This window comes from Pseudoliparis swirei, chromosome 23 (genome assembly GCF_029220125.1).
Source record: "Pseudoliparis swirei isolate HS2019 ecotype Mariana Trench chromosome 23, NWPU_hadal_v1, whole genome shotgun sequence".
Lineage (NCBI taxonomy): Eukaryota > Metazoa > Chordata > Actinopteri > Perciformes > Liparidae > Pseudoliparis > Pseudoliparis swirei.
In genome coordinates, this window is record NC_079410.1 from 5,243,874 (window position 1) to 5,263,529 (window position 19,656).

General features: G+C 47.5%; 1 protein-coding gene across 2 annotated transcripts in view; it reads right to left on the minus strand.

The window, feature by feature from the left end:
- The window catches only part of ttyh3a (tweety family member 3a), a 22,615-nt gene continuing 2,959 nt past the window's right edge, over nt 1–19,656 (minus strand). Inside the window, exons 3-15 of one of the 2 annotated variants that reach the window (XM_056406201.1) lie at nt 18,197–18,366; nt 15,574–15,685; nt 15,209–15,429; nt 14,282–14,377; nt 13,322–13,394; nt 12,350–12,425; nt 10,403–10,458; nt 9,776–9,868; nt 9,086–9,178; nt 8,383–8,519; nt 7,038–7,211; nt 6,553–6,628; nt 1–1,881 (exon numbers count right to left, since the gene is read on the minus strand). In XM_056406201.1, the coding sequence (XP_056262176.1) occupies nt 1,708–1,881; nt 6,553–6,628; nt 7,038–7,211; nt 8,383–8,519; nt 9,086–9,178; nt 9,776–9,868; nt 10,403–10,458; nt 12,350–12,425; nt 13,322–13,394; nt 14,282–14,377; nt 15,209–15,429; nt 15,574–15,685; nt 18,197–18,366 (1,551 nt within the window). In that variant the 3' untranslated portion in view covers nt 1–1,707. Of the gene's footprint in view, nt 1,882–3,199; nt 3,348–6,552; nt 6,629–7,037; nt 7,212–8,382; nt 8,520–9,085; nt 9,179–9,775; nt 9,869–10,402; nt 10,459–12,349; nt 12,426–13,321; nt 13,395–14,281; nt 14,378–15,208; nt 15,430–15,573; nt 15,686–18,196; nt 18,367–19,656 lie in introns of those variants that run through there. The other variant, XM_056406203.1, reaches the window with a different exon arrangement.

The following is a 19,656-nucleotide window of genomic DNA, read 5'->3' on the forward strand; positions in this document are numbered from 1 at the left end:
AACAGTTACGGTTGGTTTATTTCAAAACACAGCATTCCAGCTCAACACAACCACAGGTTTTACATGTACACATTTCAGAGATCGCAAAAAAACGACGTATAAAATAAAAAAATTTAAAAATGACATCTAGTGAATTTTTTTCCAGAAAAAAGACTCAAGAGGAAATGAAAATCTATTTACCATATTCACATTAACGGAGCAACACACGGTGCTCGCTAGAGACTCTAAAACGAAAAGAAGTAAAGATCAAATAAAAGAAATATTATAAAAAAAAGAGAAGTGGAATAAGGTTTTTTTAAGGAATTGTAAATGAAATGTCAATTTTAGCCACTTTATTTTTCTTCTTCTCTCCTTTTGTAAAATGTTTATAATCTGTACAACCGCCTCCGCATTACAAACAACAACGAGAATACGACGACTACCCCAAAAACGCGAAGGTCCTCGGTGTCATGATGTTTTTGAAAGAGCACAAACGAGTTGGAAAAAGTCATTTTTCTCATTTCAGTCCACCGGGAGCCGTGGACTTCACAAAGTGGCCTGAAGGGAAGACATTTAAAAAGATATGCGGAAAGTAGAGCTGCGCTTCACTCGGTGGCACCGTCCAATAGAAACCCACTTCCTGTCACGGAGGGGTGAGTTGTGAGCGTCCCCTCGCAGCGGCCACGCTCACCTGGAGCTAGAAATGCTACAACACATTCGTGGCACGCTGCATTGCGCAACCCTCCGTATGCAAATAAGCCTGCATTGAGATTCTAGTGAGCAGAGTTTCTGGCTCTAGGCTGCTGCACTCGGACAGAGGATGTGTGTGTGTGTGTGTGTGTGTGGGTGGACAATTCCCCGTTGTGTTCAGGGAGATGAGGCTTCACGACTCAACAGCAACACGGAGAGAATAACAAGCGGTCTGGAGTCATGTGGCGTCGTCTTCAAAGGGCGGGAAGGAAGAAAAAGTTCTTCCAGTCGTGTAACAACTTCTGGTTTTTGTCACACTCATTAGTTTCTTTTGTTTTTGGGAGGTGTGTGTGTGTGTGTGTGTGTGGGGGGGGGGGGGTCGTCATGCTGCTGAGACTCTTCTTGCCAAACGGCTGCATTTCACGCATGCAGCTTTGTCCTCAGAGCTGGAGGCAGAACGAAGTCTCGCTCTCTGGCTGGAGACTCGTGGCTCATCGATGGAAATGAAAACAACGGGAGGTCACATCAGTCCCCAAAAAACACAAAGACAATTCTATACCTGCGAGACGGGCAGGAGGCCCCGGACGTCGGCTCGAGCGCAGAATGCAAAAAACAAGATGGGGTGCATGTGAGAAATGTACAGGATGATTCAAACTGCCTTTGAATGCACCGCGAGATGAATCTGATGAGGAGTGACGCGGCTCTTTCGCCTCAGGCGGTCGGCTCCTCCCACGTTGGCGTGCGGCAACGAGGGAGCGCAGTGCGAAACAAAACAAAACAACCGAGGAGCCGTCGGGGTGAGTCGGCGAGCGCCTCCAGAGTCCGTCAGAGGCCTAAAGGAGTGAGATGGCGCTCCGCAGCGCGTCGGAGCTGTGGAGGAATTCCCGCCGCCGCCGATTCCCGCGATCGCGAACGTCGGCCGAGGATCGCGGGGGAAAGAACGTGAACGGTTCGGCGACTTTTTTGCGGGCGTGGGAGGAGTGACCGACAGGTGTGAGGAGTGAGAACGGACCGACTGGAGGAGAAGCTTCGGAGACGTCAGCGCTGAGGGCGGGAAGACACCGCCGCCGCCGCCGCCGCCGTCGTCGCAGTCGCCGCCGTTGATGTCGACGCCGCCGCCGTCGATGCCGCCGCTGCCTGCTGTGCCTGAGGGGGGGTGTTGGGATCCGGGGGGCTGTTGGCCAGGTACTTGGCCCGCATGCTGGAGGTGTACTGTGGTCAAGACAAAGAGGAAATGACACATGGGAACAAAACGGCCGCTGCTTTCGCTCCTTATTGTTGAAATTATTACATCCAAGACGGACAAGAAAAGGACCGAGACGCCCCGACTAAAACATCTTTAAACACAGTTCACGTGAGGCGTTTCCTCATTACACGACTGCAGGTTTTAAACCCTGAAATCAAACAGATTCAAAGCCTCCGGGGGTTAATGAAACATGGGAAGCAGCAGCAGAGGAACACAGACGCTCTGATGGGACACGTTCTTTAAACTAGTTCCTCAGAAAGAAAGAGGGCGACGTCCCCGCGGTGCAGGGGGGGTGTGTACATACATAACATATTTTAAAAAAAGTATTTTTGCCTTTACCTTTCGTGCACATTCATAAACATTGAGGATGCACCCATGCATTGAGCTGAACACGGGCGGTGGGAACACAACAAGGCTGCATTCATCGGCCAATATGGGCTCATTAGAACCAATACTTATTAAAATACTAAATATTAATGATCAATAAATTATTTTACTTTCTGTTTTGCCTATTTTTTAAATGTCTGTTATGAGACTAAATAATTTCTTTCTTTCAATCATTTTATTTTACGTTTTTACAAGTTACACCAGACAATCAAAATCGAATAAAGAAAAAAATAAAAAAAACTCTACGAACAATCAGGCAAGGAAGAAAAAAAAAATAGAAAAAAATAAAAATAAAAAAATAAATAAAAAAATAAAATAAAAAACCTAAATAACTTCTATGTTCACACAAAGACTCCGGCAGCGTCTGACGGGTTAATCCAGATATCCGTTTAAATGTGTTCGGTTCAAATCGGAAACGGCAGCGCTCATAAATCAGCTGACAGATCTATGCGTCAGCGGTGGGTAAAATACCAGAAATGAAAAGAAAAAAAAACACCCGCCATAAATACACGAGATCATAAAAAAGAGAAAGTGGCACCTTCAGGTGACATTTCCTCTGTTCCATACACTTCCAATACTGAATGCTGATCAAATACAGGTGTGAAATATGGGACTCTTTACCCCCCCCCCCCAACATAAATAAACAAGACAAAACAGATGCAGGTGATATCAGTGAAACAGTTGAACGCGTCATGAGTTTGACCTTGACTTGACTCAGAGTTTACAGTGAGGAGCTACAGCTTCACATGTGCCTCTAAGTACAGCTGTGGTGCAGGGGGGGGGGGGGCATGCAGCCTAGGGCCACAGGAAACAAGAAGGCAGGTGGGACACTTAGCAAGAGTCAGGACCCGGGGGGGGGGGGGGATGAGCAGAGCTGGGAGTTGGGGAGGTGGCACAGAGGAGGAGCAGGCCAGCGGGTGGAGGAGGCGGGCATGTTTAGTACCTGTCGGCGTCACAGAGGAGGTTACCAAAACGATCTCGAGCTCACCGAAGGCTTTAACTGCCAGCTCAGACCGCTGTGACTGTCCGCGGGGGTCAAATACAACTGGATGGAGTCGCAGGAAGAAATGATGTACGGCAAAAAAAGAGGACAAGAAGAGAGAATAGAGCAGATACACAAAGCAGCGTCTAGGTCCAGGCAGACACATGGCCACTGGGGGGGGGGGGGGAAGTAACTTCTATCTAGTCGCAATCTTAATGTGTGTGTGTGTGTGTGTGATGCTGTCTACAATGAGCCTGATGAAGACTCTATGTGTGTGTGTGTGTGTGATGCTGTCTACAATGAGCCTGATGAAGACTCTATGTGTGTGTGTGTGTGTGTGATGCTGTCTACAATGAGCCTGATGAAGACTCTATGTGTGTGTGTGTGATGCTGTCTACAATGAGCCTGATGAAGACTGTGTGTGTGTGTGTGTGTGTGTGATGCCATCTACAATGAGCCTGATGAAGACTATGTGTGTGTGTGTGTGTGTGTGATGCCATCTACAATGAGCCTGATGAAGACTATGTGTGTGTGTGTGTGTGTGATGCTGTCTACAATGAGCCTGATGAAGACTCTATGTGTGTGTGTGTGATGCATGTGTGTGTGTGTGTGTGTGATGCTGTCTACAATGAGCCTGATGAAGACTCTATGTGTGTGTGTGTGATGCTGTCTACAATGAGCCTGATGAAGACTGTGTGTGTGTGTGTGTGTGTGTGATGCCGTCTACAATGAGCCTGATGAAGACTCTATATGTGTGTGTGTGTGATGCCGTCTACAATGAGCCTGATGAAGACTATGTGTGTGTGTGTGTGTGTGTGATGCCGTCTACAATGAGCCTGATGAAGACTCTATATGTGTGTGTGTGTGATGCTGTCTACAATGAGCCTGATGAAGACTATGTGTGTGTGTGTGTGTGATGCTGTCTCCAATGAGTCTGATGAAGACTCTATATGTGTGTGTGTGTGTGTGATGCCGTCTACAATGAGCCTGATGAAGACTATGTGTGTGTGTGTGTGTGATGCTGTCTCCAATGAGTCTGATGAAGACTCTATATGTGTGTGTGTGTGTGTGATGCCGTCTACAATGAGCCTGATGAAGACTATGTGTGTGTGTGTGTGTGTGATGCTGTCTACAATGAGTCTGATGAAGACTCTATATGTGTGTGTGTGTGTGATGCCGTCTACAATGAGCCTGATGAAGACTATGTGTGTGTGTGTGTGTGTGTGATGCTGTCTACAATGAGTCTGATGAAGACTCTATATGTGTGTGTGTGTGTGTGTGATGCTGTCTACAATGAGCCTGATGAAGACTATGTGTGTGTGTGTGTGTGATGCTGTCTCCAATGAGTCTGATGAAGACTCTATATGTGTGTGTGTGTGTGATGCTGTCTACAATGAGCCTGATGAAGACTCTATGTGTGTGTGTGTGTGTGTGATGCTGTCTACAATGAGCCTGATGAAGACTCTATGTGTGTGTGTGTGTGTGATGCCGTCTACAATGAGCCTGATGAAGACTCTATATGTGTGTGTGTGATGCTGTCTCCAATGAGTCTGATGAAGACTAGGTGTGTGTGTGTGTGATGCTGTCTCCAATGAGTCTGATGAAGACTCTATGTGTGTGTGTGTGTGTGATGCTGTCTCCAATGAGTCTGATGAAGACTCTATGTGTGTGTGTGTGTGTGTGATGCCGTCGACAATGAGCCTGATGAAGACTCTATATGTGTGTGTGTGTGTGATGCTGTCTCCAATGAGTCTGATGACTCTATATGTGTGTATGTGTGTGTGTGTGATGCCGTCTACAATGAGCCTGATGAAGACTCTATATGTGTGTGTGTGTGATGCCGTCGACAATGAGCCTGATGAAGACTCTATATGTGTGTGTGTGTGTGATGCTGTCTCCAATGAGTCTGATGAAGACTCTATATGTGTGTATGTGTGTGATGCTGTCTACAATGAGCCTGATGAAGACTCTATATGTGTGTGTGTGTGTGTGATGCCGTCTACAATGAGCCTGATGAAGACTCTATATGTGTGTGTGTGTGATGCCGTCGACAATGAGCCTGATGAAGACTCTATATATGTGTGTGTGTGTGTGATGCTGTCTCCAATGAGTCTGATGAAGACTCCATATGTGTGTGTGTGTGTGTGATGCCATCTACAATGAGCCTGATGAAGACTCTATATGTGTGTGTGTGTGATGCCGTCTACAATGAGCCTGATGAAGACTCTATATGTGTGTATGTGTGTGTGTGTGTGTGATGCCGTCGACAATGAGCCTGATGAAGACTCTATATGTGTGTGTGTGTGTGATGCCGTCTACAATGAGCCTGATGAAGACTCTATGTGTGTGTGTGATGCTGTCTACAATGAGTCTGATGAAGACTCTATGTGTGTGTGTGATGCTGTCTACAATGAGTCTGATGAAGACTCTATATGTGTGTGTGTGTGTGTGTGTGTGTGTGATGCCGTCTACAATGAGCCTGATGAAGACTGCTTATTTCCTTTCCAACTGGTATCAAATAAAAGACAAGAAGAAGAAAACAACGAATCTATCTCATGAAAACACTGGTGTCTAAAGATAAATATGATATCTTTGTTTTGACTCCATATCCTCGATCATATCATGTTTACGTGTGTGGTGAGTAAATATGTACGCAGAGACCAGCGTTGCATTTTATTAAATCGGGCGTTCAGAAACGTTCTGAGGAAACCAAAAACCTTTTGAGGAACTTAGGAACGAAACATGTAGTTCCTGTAAAACGCAGCACGTGGTTCAGGCCCTTCGTCTGATAGGTCAAACAGACACCGCTTAAAAAACAAGAAAGTACTGGGCAGTACTGGTGTTGAACCATTTTATAATATTCATTTAACTGAAACACAAAGTTATTCTTTGTTGGCCTATAAAGAGAGAGTGTGTGTGTGTGTAACCGAGAGAAAGAGAGAAAGAAAGAGATGAAGCTGCGGTAAAATGAGCGATGATGAGGAAACAAAGTGAGTGAAGGAGAGTAATACAAAACTAATTGCTCATGGGTTCATGGCAGCTGAATGAGCATCGAACACACAGCTTGCTGTGGAGACGGACGCTCTGGAGTCTTTATGACTTTCTAACTGTGTTTTTGTACATCGCCATTGTTTTAAATCCTTTATTGGTCTAATCTTCACGGTTCTTCGGATGGTCATCTGTCAAAAAGAGGCTCCTGGTCACACATGACCCAGAGGTGTTCCGAGAGGTCTCGTGTTTTTTTTTTTACAGGAAATGCGACACTCACCGAGGGCGGAGGAGACTCCCGTCCAATCAGAGGCGTGTTCTCACAGCGAGAGTTCTGAAAGTTGGCGTTCTGAGCCCTGTTGAATGAAACACACACAGGGAGATCAGACCCCCGACACGCTGCTTCAAGGACCGTCAGACAATATGCCGCACGCAAGAAACTCTCCACGTCCAGTTTTCAGCATACCAGGGATAAAAAAAAAGAGAAAGAAAACACAGCCAGAAAATGGGGGATCCCCTCCCCCAGTTTCCACCAAACACTCGAGCTTGACTCATGACGGAGCTTCGAGTTTCACAGGCTCCACAGCTGGAGAGCAACAGCTGCATCTGCCGCCCACGACGAGACTTTCTGCAGGAGAGCTCAGCTCGTCTCTGGGGACAAACATACTTAGTACTTCCGAAGTATCTGATGTCCGCCACGCATCTTCAGTCCGCGGCCCTCTGCATCCCACGTTCTCCTTAAATCTCCATTCAGCGGTGACTTACATGTACTCGGTGACGGGTGCGTTGCTGACGGTGTGGGCGGGGGCGGGGATGGAGGTCTCGCTGCCGTAGCTGCTGCCGCAGCTGTACATGCTGGGCATGTGGACGCGGTACAGGTTGTCGTGGTTTTGCCTCCCGCCGTGGCTCAGAGACTCGTCCTCGCTGTCCTCCTCGTTCCTGCAAACGTCACACACACACACACAGCGCCTCAGTATTAAAAAACACCTCCGCCACCAGGGGGCGCCCCTGTCCTACCCGCCTGATAACAAAGGAGCGGGGAAAGCCACACGGTCACGCTGTGATTCAGGGAGAGAAAAACCAGATGAGTTCTCAGCAAAGACGAGGCGGTTTCCTCCCGGGGACTGAAGACCGGTCTCGTGTAATCGGATCAGTTGTTGCAGGAAAATGAAAAGCCCTAGTTTAGCGGCAGGACAATAAACGCATCGTTCACGTTGTCACATGAAAGGCGGGGAGAATGTGATTCCACTTGATTCTTCTCAAACAATGAAACCAGATCCAACAACAGTGACGTCATGGCGCCTGTCTCCCTCTGGTGGTCACCCCGCAGCTAATCCACGAGTTCATTCAACGCAGCGAGGGTCCAACAGCGCGTGGAGGTGTGTGCATCGAGAGAAACCGGCGACATGCTAATTAAAATACGCGCGAGGTACGCCAACACAGCATAATAATTACGAAGCGTCATGTAATCCCAAAAGGGGTGAAAATGAAATAGACAACTAAAAACAGAGCGAGTTTAGCAGGCACTGAGAAAACTGGTGGCGTGTACGCCTTTGTTTTATAACAGGAAGCACCAGCTGAGATCAAACTGATGAACATGCCCCCCCCATTGTTAGCAGGGATCAGTTAATTATGTGGTGCAGCTGAGCTGACGGCTGGATCTGGGAGACCACTTTCCTCTGATGGGACAAAGACATCAGAGTGATTTGAACCCTTTTGCTGCAGGAGAAAAAAGAAAAGAAAAGAAAAGACAGAAGACAGCAGCGCAGGCGGTGGTTATGATAGATTTAGGCCAACTCGGCACAATTAGGGGGCGGATAACGGGAAGCAATCTATTTGAGGAAGCAGCTGGAGCCTTGTGGACACGTCCCGGTGATAAACACAGCCTCATTTATCCGGGATCACTTTGTCATTCTCATGGCGCACAAGTGGAGAGGAATAGGGAGAAATGCCATTAAACTATCATTTATTGATAGGCTTATGTTGTTCAATTATTTCTCACCGTTTACGCGGTCACGCACACATACGCCAGAGTAAAAGCTTTTGCCCCCGCTCCCCGTGTGTGGTTGTGTGTGTGTGTGTGCGTGTGTGTGTCCGGTGGATGCGTCACCTCTTGGTGTGCCAGGTGTGAGGCACGCTGCAAACGATGGAGGTGAACATGAGCGCCGTGATGAAGGAGAAGAGCACGAGGTAGATGAGGCCCTCCAGTCCGTCGTAGCACAGTCCCGTGATGGCCTGGACAAAGTCCTGCGAGAAGGAGAGGCGCCACCGTTATTATGCGGCCAGATCAGTGCCCGCGTCAAAAAAACACCCGGACAGTCGAGAAAAACCAGACGGAAAAAAATATATGCAGAAGTTGTTTTTTTGTTGTTGTACTTTTCGCACGCGGCTTTAAAATGCATCTGCTGTGATTTATAATTTAAAACGAGGTCAAACCAATGAGCTCATGGTTGGCAAACTAGAAGGAAGGCAATGCGTTGATGTGGCTTTGAAAAGAAGCACGACGCCCAACAGTCATCCCGGTTGAGAATCTCCCCACAGCAGAACCACATCCCGTATTCGTGAAGGAAGAACTCTTCGGCGAGAGAAAGACGTCGAAAGAGAGACGAGTGGAGCGGAAAGGAAACAAGGAAGCGATACGCGTGCGCGTGTACTCGTCTTTCAGCCCGCTTCAGGAGCGGTGCAACGCCAGCAGCGACTGGACGCGGGGGCAAATGTTATTGGTGGTGACGGGTGGAGTCGGCTGCACCGGCGTAACAAGCAAAGGGAGCGAAGACGTCACAACCAATCGGGCCTCGCTCTCGTCTCCTCACCATGTGCAGGCTGCGACAGTCCACCAGGGCCGTGAGCTGATGGAGACTGATCTCCGTGGTGTTCAGGACCCCCTGGATCTCTTCTAAACTTCCCTGGAGAAACAAACAACACGCACACACCATCAGCGTTGTTGAACGGGGCTCAACTTGAAGTCCATAACTCTGTTACCTGGGTATGCCAACCACAAAGAAAAGAAGGTTGGAACTGAATCAGGTGAAGGGAGGTGGGTGGAGGTGAAGGCAGAAAAAGCAGACGAGATCGTACGATACATTTTAATAGACTCTTCCTCCAGAGGGAAACGGGTCCGATCGCCCGATATACATATTTCCACAACCTCAGCACATTTCTATGTGAAGGGAAAATATGCTCCCTCTCTGTATCGGCTCTCGTTTGTGCCTCTGTCAACGCGGTGGAAGGACCAGCGCCAGGACAATACGCAGCAGTGTTGTATTGAACCGGTGAAAGCCTCATGCGGCTACACGGACACAATGAGGGTCCCAGGTGGGCCGTCAGCAGATCTTTAACAGGTGCACTTCCCCTCTCTGCAGGTCCGGCACTCACTCGGCTGTTCGGTCATCCTGAACAGTCCAATGGGACAGGACTGCTTGTGGCCTGGTAGGGGTGTGTGTGTGTGTGTGTGGGGGGGCAGCTACCCTGTAACTGTGGCCTGGTAAAGAGTGGAACTGTACCTGGGTTTGTTTGTACTCTCTGGTGGCCGAGCGCAGCAGTTCAGACACGTCGTCCTGCATCTCCACCAACGCTTTGTGGCTGCCGGAGAGTTTCTGGAAAAACAAAAGTATGAGCACGTTGTGTCGCGAGCGAGCCGACGGGATCACGTCTCGTGTCCCCAGCTTCCTTTTTCTTTACAGTCGTACTAACAATAGACGGAACGGACTTCCACAGAACTCAGGGGTTCTGACTTATTCATGTGGTTCGCTGAAGGAAGTCCACTAAAGAAAACTAAAGATTCCCAGTAGAAGAGCTGTTCTTCTTCTGTAGCTTTTAACACACACACAGGAAGAGCTTCCCTGCATCACTTTGGGAAGTATTCAACTAACTATATTAGTGACTCATTGTGACTCATTGTGCCCACAATCTTACCAATTACAGGTTCATATGAATCATAGAAACTCTGGGGGGCGTGGCCTTGTTATCGGACTCCTCGGCGTACGAGAATCATCGACATACGATACAAACATGATGTCGTGCAGACCAGCTGAAGGTTGGCCGAATAAACAATCAGCCGTAATGCATAATATGGGTATTATTAATATGGGAATTCATCTGAAGGGAATGTGGTAGTGTGAACAACAAACCTGCTGGAAGGGGTTTGTTCGTTCCAAACTGCAACTCAGGTAGTGCTGCAGGATGTCTGAGAAGAACAAGGACAGTGGGAACAGGTCAGCAGTCACATGAGTTCACGCGGAGCGATTAACACTCAGATGAATCGGCTGATATTAGCTTATTAAGGATATATCAGTATCCATGTCGCAAATAAAAAAACTAAAAACAAGCCGAACAAGGTTTAAGGTCACTTCTAAACAATGTCGACATCATCGGTCCACGAACGCATCGCTATCAGACGTATATAAATGGCAAAGTATCAATATAGTCCCTTTAAATGCAGTATTGCTGGAGCAGTGATAGGTTTTGTCGTGTATATATTTAATCAAAGCTGTTATTCCGACAGCCTCCCCGCCCTCGATGCAGACTCATCATGGAGGTTCTGGACTCCCACAAGTCGTTGCAGCCCGCCGCTCCGGCTACTAAGTAGGATTCCATGAGAAGTCCTGGCCGTGTGACTCAACGGCAGCGTCCACAAATACAGGCCCCCCCCCCCCCCCCCCGGCACATGGCGAGCGTGGACGTCACGCAGCCGAGAGGATTTCCGGTACGCAGAAGGCCAGCGGTGTTCACACACACACACACACACATATCAGGAGGAGCAGATTGTTTTGGCGGCAATAGATGGAGCTACGGACACTATTGCATCACTTAAAAGGATTCCTGAAGACTCAAAAAGATCAAAGGAATGTATGTTTAAGGAAGCAGTAAAGCTTCCGTCACAAAGACTCGGGAGGGTTTGACAATCGGGCCGATTATCGGTGAGGCGCGGCCACAACGGCTTGTTTATTGCACATTGAAAACAGTGGAAATATAATATCTTGTGATCTAGCAAACGTTTTTAGAGAGAGAGAGAGAGAGACTATGTTTCTCAAAGCAAGCTATGATGAATTTATAGATCATTAATTGTCTTTGGTTCTCGTCTTGGGGAGAAAAATGCTTCGGCATTTTTGACGAGATGCAGATGTGTTGCCATCATCATCATCATCAAACGAAACCATCCGACCTCCAGGTCAACTCTCGCTCTGTCCGGATTGAGACCAAGTGTCCGACACGATTGCGCAATGAGGGGAAAGCAGAGGAAATAAAAATAACAACGAGGATTCAACTTCCCGGCTGAGTAGTTACCATGTGTTCGAGGGGTAAAAATAGAAGAGAACCCCCCCCCCCCCTCCCCTTCTGCCTGAATCGGCCCTGCAGCGAAACACAGCTTCATCGTCCACTTCAGTGCAAAGAGGCAGTTGGTGCTCGACTCAGCAGCGCTGGCTTCTCTGGCCCGATTCGCCAAAAGCTGCTTTGTGCCTTCAGCGAAGCGCCGTCTCTCACAGAGGAGAGCGGAAAAAGACAAATTGTGAAGCGGGAAGTCCTCTGCGCTTGTATTTCTAAGCAGCTTCTTCACGTCTCCCCCCCCCCCCCCCCAAGAAGGCTGAGGAGGGATGTAGGAAACATATTGTGTCTCTGATCCTCTTCTCCACTGCTCTTATCTCCCCCATGCACACACACACACACACACACACACATACACACATCCGAGACTCTCGCTTGTCCCCCCCCTCCCTTACACGCTTCCCATCATGGGACAGATTGGGCAATTACAAAGCGGAGATGTGTGAGAGGCTTCTGTACGGCGTATAAAAGGCAGCTCATTGGCCTCTTGACCCTGCCGCAGATGTGGCGGTCATTTTTAGAGACTTTTTATGGGCCACGGAGAAGAGCGAGCCCCACTCCGCAGAACAATGGCGTCCTCCCTGCTGCACCATAATCGGAGCATTGAGACCAGGAAGGGGGAGGGGATTAAACAACTCGGCCTAAAGTGTCCTCTTCAGTGTCGGATGACTCATGTATTTACCATTTCAAGAGAGTCGTCGGAGTGAATCGGAAACAAACTCATTGAACTCGTCTCAGTGGCGTATTCATACCTCGGTTGATGACGCCATACTGGTCCGCCACTTCGATGACATACATGTCAGGAGCCGCACAGAAGTCACTGGAGGTCTAGAGAGAAAAATAAACAGAAACATACTGTCATGTTGGATGGAACACGCGAGTGACTGACTGCAGCCGTAAAAACATATTCACAACGTGACATTACAGACAGATAACACCTGTGAACAGATCCCTCTTGAAAAAGATTACTTAGTCTCAGAAAGAAAAATAAGTATATATGTTATTTTACAATACATGGGTACACTAACGGTACCATAGGACTGTAACTGTTTGGAGCTCTGAATTATTATTGTATCATCGTGGTTTCTGTGCTGTGTCTTCATCTATTCACCAACTTTCTTCTTTTCTTTTCTTTCTTTGAGTGGGGGGAATTATCTTTTTTTAAATTTTTTATTCTGATTATTTAATTAATTTTATTTAATCTACTTATGTATTTTTATTTTCTTCTCTTTCCTAACCTGTTGTGTAGTTTTCTGTCATGTTTAATGCAGTGTGCTCTGTTATAATATTTAGAAAATAAAATATGACAAAATAAACAACAACGTGACAGGCCGACATCAATAAGGTCCTTTTTGACAGTAGTAGGAAACAAACTTTTTAAATGAAAAACATTTAAATATTCATTTGTTTTAATGAGAGAGAAGGAGTAGAATTGTTTTGAGTGGAAAACACACCCGATGATTTTATGTCCGGTGGGGGTCTTTAATATTGCATCTCTTGCGAGGCGACTGTATGGCCTTGCTTTACATCAAACAGGTGTCTCTATTTTTCCGTCCACTACCCTCCAGATTAAGCGAAATAACATGTCCCTCGAAGCCCATATTTAACAGCCCTTGGCTGAGCGCAAGAAAATAAATAAATAAATGGTGTTACCCAATTATACGTAATGAACTGTGTGCTGCTCTACCCTGAAAACAGGCCCACGCTCTGGTGGAGACACTCACCGCTGAAACGGCCAGTTCCAGCCCCAGGGAGACCCAGCTGATCACCAGAGCGACGACACCAAACAAGCACACCCTGGGGAGAGAGAGGAGGTGAGGAGTTTAAGTACCTTCAGCCCGCAGCGGCACAGCAGTACTATTCATCTGTGCCGTGTCGCAGGAGGTATTTTTAAGCCAATTACGCCGGTGCTTAATAAGTACGTGTCGAGCCCTCTCGTGCATCACACAGGAGGCACAGCGCTCATCATCTCCAAACACGGAGTTCAAATTGTGAACGTCTATGTTGAACTGCTTTAAAGAACGAGAAAAGGAGAAAGTAGAGCCCAGGAGGCCCAACAGATTCTATAAAATAAAACTCGATGGGGAAAGTGTGGAAGGGGGCAAAAACAAACTACTTTTTGAAATGCCCGCAGAAGATTAGAAGATCTTAAATGAACCATTGTTGTGACGAAATTATAAATACAAGGCAATTAACTAAAAACGTTTTTTATGACTCATTTAACGTACCGTGTGCAGATTGCATCTTTACTTTTTTTGCCCCGATCTGCCATAAAAAGGGAAAGGCCGAGCGGTGTAGATGCAGTAACGTCTTAGTGCATCTACAGTCATATTTATAGTGCTGATAAAGAGCAAACAGACTTTTTATAGCTGCTCTATTGAATAGAAAACAGTTACTAACAAATAGAAGCGGCAAAGCTGCAGATCTAAGTGAGTCATTACGTGTCATTATCAATCTCCTAAACACTGAGGATCTCAGGGTCGTGATGCTAAATGAATTGTGACTGGGCGGAGGCAAGAATTCATCCACGACTAAATTAGAATGACAAGGCGTCCTCGATCGGCTGAAGGCTTCGTGTACATGTTTTACCGCTCTGTGACAACCGCTGAAAGAATCTCCCAAAGGGTGTGTGTGTGAGTGTGTGTGTGTGTGGGGGGGGGGGGGACGTCCATGACGAGACTCACCCGATGAGCGTTGCCTTGGAGTTGCGAATGAGGCCGAACAGAACCAGGAGGCAGATGAGGACGTCGAACAGGAGCAGGCCGATGTAGCCCAGCCACCTGAGAGGAGGACAAGGAAAATATAACAATATTATATAATAAGCACTTAACGAGACAAATATGTTCACACCCAGGAATCATTTATGAAGATCGTAAAAAAAGGCCAAACAGATGCACAAGAGATTCCTTCAAGAGACCCCTTTTCCTATGATCTTTCATTTTGTAATAAAAAAAAGAGAGAACGTTTTGACATTATTGCAACCCCTCATTTTGCACTTTAAATATGCATCTCAAATGATTTCTTCTTTGACTCATGTTGTGACAACAGAAACCATTTGGTAAGCCGCTTGCATATTCATAATTGCAGTCATAAAGAATAAAAAGCCGCCTGAAGATCTGCTGACCGAGGGCGACTCGAGTCCTCGCTGTTCTTCGCCGCGTCTGCTTCCTAATTCACACACTCGAGAGATTTTCATTCAAAAAGCATATCCCACAGAGAGGGGCCTCAGCCAGCATTGTCCCGCCAGCAGAGAGACCGGGTGACCTTGAACCCCTCCCCCTCCCCCCACACACACATCATGTGAACTCATGAGCGACAGAAAAGTCTGCGTTGAGGGTTTCATGAAGAGATGGAGCACGTGCATCAATAAGTGCATCAACCTAGAGTACAAACTAAGAACAAGAATACAGAAAGGAACATTTCCTCAACATAGTCGAACTACAAAAGTACCATAATAAGAGCTATTTAAGTGCCACTGAAGTGCTAATCTGTGTTTTAATCCAGATATAGTCGGAAAAGATGTGTTTTTAGTTTCCGGCGGAAGATGTAGAGACTTCCTGCCGTCCTGATGTCAGTGATGTCATTATATATTCATGTACTCTTTGTCTCACCTGTACCAGTCGTACAGCTCGATCTCGACGGCCAGCTCCTCCAGGGAGACGTCGGCGTTCTCCCAGAAGGGGATGTCCCCCATCTGCCTGACCAGCTCGTCCAGCTGGCCCTGCAGCTTCTGGATGATGGACAGGTAGTCGGCGTGCTGCGCGTACTGGCCCTCGAGCTGCTGCAGATCGCTTTCTACCGTCTGGTTCAGCGAGGACGTGCTGTCGTACACCTGCAGCCGGGCACGGGGACAAACAAGGTCACGGGGAAGAAGGAGAAATGGGATTCATGGGGGAAACCAGCGCTGCTCATGGCAGACGGGGGGGAGGGATGAATTATTAAACACGCGGGTATAATTTGCGCCCCCGAGTCTTACCAGTTTCTCCACTCCAGTGATTGTGCGGTTAGCGTGGCGCAGGGAATACGTCAGCCGATTCACTCCGTCGCAAGTCTCGCCGTTGCCGTAGAAACCGACAGCAATGCCAGCGCTGAGGGGGAGACAAAAGGAAGGGGTAAGGGGGGGGGGGGGAGAGAGGGAGACGAGGAGGAGGAGGGATTAGCCAAAAAAGACACAGAGAGGAGACAGAGAGGAGAGCGAGCGCTGGGCGACAGCGAGGCCGGCAGAGAGGCGTGTGAACTCCACTTTAACCCCGTCGGTCCAGAGCCCAGTCAACGGGCTCCTTTCAGCTGCAGCAGAAAGACCCCATACAGAACCATGGAAACGCACAGGAATGGACCGGCGATGCCCCCCGAACCCCACACCGCGCCTCACAAAGGCCGTACTGAGGCAGGAGATCGGCTCTCGTTAGCGCTGATGGGCCTCAGGTGGCAGAGGGGAAAAAAAAGAGGGGAAAAACCCAGTTCCGGCGACTGCATGGGAAACCGTTGCTGTCGGCGCATCGCAACGGAAATAAATAAAATATTGCGATGATGTATTCGTGTGCACTTCTGTCTTTGATATACATTAGAGAGGAGAAGCTTCTCAGTGAGATTACTTTGTATATTTCAGTGGCAAAAAATAACCCCAACCACTCCTTTTCTGATCCCCGAGAGGAGTTTAGAAGCCGATATCTCGTCCTTTTTATAAACTACATCCTAGGCCAGACTGAGTTTTCTCAAAAGACATTATTTTATCAGGTTTTATCAGGTTTTATTGGCCAAGTAAGTTTGCACAAACCATGAATTTGGCTTGGTAAAGTGACTCTCAGTGTGCTTACACAAAATATACATTACAACACAATACAATACAAAACAAAAACAAAACAGTGCAGTACAAAACAAACAGTGCAAAACAGTGCAACGGTCTAGGAAGTTTAAGAAAGTGACTTAAGAAAGTATATACAAGGCGGAATGGCTATATACAGTAGCTGTGAAACAGTAGTGGAAGAGGAAGTGGAGAGTGCGAGAAGTGCAGGGATAAATATATAAACAATTATGATGATAATGGTGATGATGATGACAAACAAATCACTCAAAGCTAAAGTCAGACAAAGTGGCAGCCAACAGCACTCAGTGAATCAATGGGTTCCCCCCCGCCGCCTGGAGGTCTGCTAATCTCTTTCTCTCACACGCCGCGGTGTGGAGAAGGTGAGCGGGAGCGATCGTCACAGCGAGAACCAAATAAAAAAACAACGTCCCCGCTTTGATGATGTGAGCGTCGGCGTGTTGTTTGCATCGGTGCGGAGCAATGACGCACAGCAGGCAGTCCCTCGGAGGACAGAAGCTAAACAAAGAAACCTATGATCTTTTCCTGTTTTCACTAAAACACATGTGTGCAGTGGCACACACACACACACACACACACACACACACACACACACACACACACACACACACACACACACACACACACACACACACACACACACACACACACACACACACACACACACACACACACACACACACACACACACACACACACACACACACACACACACACACACACACACACACACACACACACACACACACACACACACTGATTGCGATGCAGTTCTTGTGCTCATCAGGTCCCCGAGCTCTTTGTGCTCCTCTGAATCAACCGAGCTGGCGCTCCAGTCGCCCGTCAGCAGGAGGAAAACGGGGAACAGGAAACAGGAAACCAACGCCGCGTCCAGGTGGTTCAGTTCAGCCACTTCAAAAATAAATAAAACGAAACCGGAGAAATAAGCCGACGAACGTTGATAGTAATCAGGAGCTTTTAGTGCCGTTGGTGTGCACACACACAAATGTAATGTCCCACAGCACCACTGTACTGTCCCGGCTGGACGACAACCCAAAAACTAATATGTATTCAGCCTATAGCCATTAAAAATTCAGAATAACTTCATAACTTACTCGTTCATGCAATTTTGTGGCCGTTAGTCCGGTTCTACATCTCGCCTCGGATGCTTAGTTTGGGGTATTTACTCCTTTGGGCTTCAGCTATTTAATAGAAATGGGATTTAATTGGACCACGGCAGCATTTCGTGAGGTGAATTATAAACGTGTATTTTATGAGGAGGTACTGGAGCGGCTGAACTACATTTCAAGCCTCGGCTGTGAGTGGGTTCGGTGTCTTAATGATAGTTCAGGATAGTTCAGGATAGTTCTTGTCCCTCTCAGTATCGTGTTTAGTGCTTTACATGATTTACATATTGAGCTGTGATTGGTCAGTTGTGGACGGGAGTCCGGTCTCTTCCAGTATCTCGTCTCTGGGCGTGTGAATGCAAAGCGGCCGAGCGTCACCGATACCAGCGGTGAATGCACCTTAAACACGCTCCCTCACGGAGTTTAGACGCCTTCTCCTCTTTGTGGATTCTCAGGCAAGTCGAGTTGATCTGGAAATGTGCAGCAGGACACGTCAGGTGACTTGTGTCTCGCCACTACTGTGGACGCGCGGTGGTGGTCAGACCCAAAGAGTTTTAACGCTGCACTAATTTGTCCGACAGTTTTTCCGGACGGAAGGAATCAAATATGCGCGGGCATCCCAAAACGCCGGCCCCCCGAATCCTCACCTGCAGACGAGCGTTGCGATGATGACGCACCACGCGGTGCAGCAGCAGTCGGCGGCGGGCCGGTCCTCGCGTTTGCTCCGCCGGCAGCACAGACAGACGGAGTAGAAGAGCAGGAACAGGAGGTCCAGGGCCAGACAGGCCAGCGCCACACCTCCCAGCAACAGGATCGACTGGTGGACAAGAGGCACGGGGGGGGGGGGGGGGGTTATGGAAACTTCATAGCTGATACCACTTTAGCATCAATAACAGTGGTGATAATGGGCTTCCAGAGGGAAACACCACACAGCAGTGTTGAAGAAGAAGCGCAGAGCTCCACATGCGTTGCCTTCTCGTCTGCTCGATGCCTAATATTTGAGCTTTATTAAATGTATTATAAATACATGTTCCCCTCTGTGTCATAAATTAAACTGAGTGCACGATAGTCGGGTGGAAACATCTCCAAAGTAGGATGTGTCATCTTTCTCTGGGAGTGCTGATGAAGAACAGAACCCCCCCGCTCAGTGAGGCACAATAAACGCGACAAAGAAAACAAAAATGAGATGAATATTAAATATTTTGTAGCAGAGCAACGTCCTGGACGATCCTCTGTAGGTCAGACAGGCCTCCGTTCACTGCGGACAGATTTCCACTCGGCGTTTTGTAGAAAGCCAGACTCGATCTGTTCGTTCGCTCTTCTCGAACAAACATATAAGAAATATCAACTTTTTTATATATTTAAAGGGCTATTTAGGTCGTCAACAAACAAACATAAAGTACCTCACACTTAAACTTGGGAAACAATATTAATTCTAATAATTTTCTGGAGGTTTTACTTGCTGGGGTCAAATTGACCCCGAGGGTAAAATATGTCAGTAAATGTAAAGGTAACAGGAGGGTTAAATATATTGTGAAAGCATCAATAATCAACACGACTATATCATCGCAATATCAAGGTTTTTGGACTAAAACATGGGGCTTTTGTGATTTTCTCCACATGGTGAAGCCCTATCCAAGCTATAATCGTACTGCGTGTTACTTTTGCTGCATTGCCTCCATGTGATCTGCGCAAAGCCACCCAAACGTTGCATATTCACGAAGTCGTCTTACGGCAGCACCGCTGACGGCCGACGAGCCGAGACGTGCGCGAGAGCGTCGCATCGACAGTGACGAGCAGCCCGTCATCACAGCGCGGAAGCACAAGAGTCGTAAGAGGACGTCGGATGTGTTCTTCGGTGTGAAGGCGGTGACATAATGTGCTCCGACTGCTGCATCACCTGCGTTTGATTACCTTCGCATTGAAAATGCGGAAGGTAATGTTCTGATCTCCGTGTATTTGTATGCGTGCGTGCGTGCGTGTTATTCGCATAAGTCAAAAAGTATTAAACCGAATCGCATGAAATTTGGTGGGATGATTGGTTATTATCCGGGGACCATTTGATTCGATTTTGGTATCAATCGGGTCAAAGGTCAAGGTCATGAAA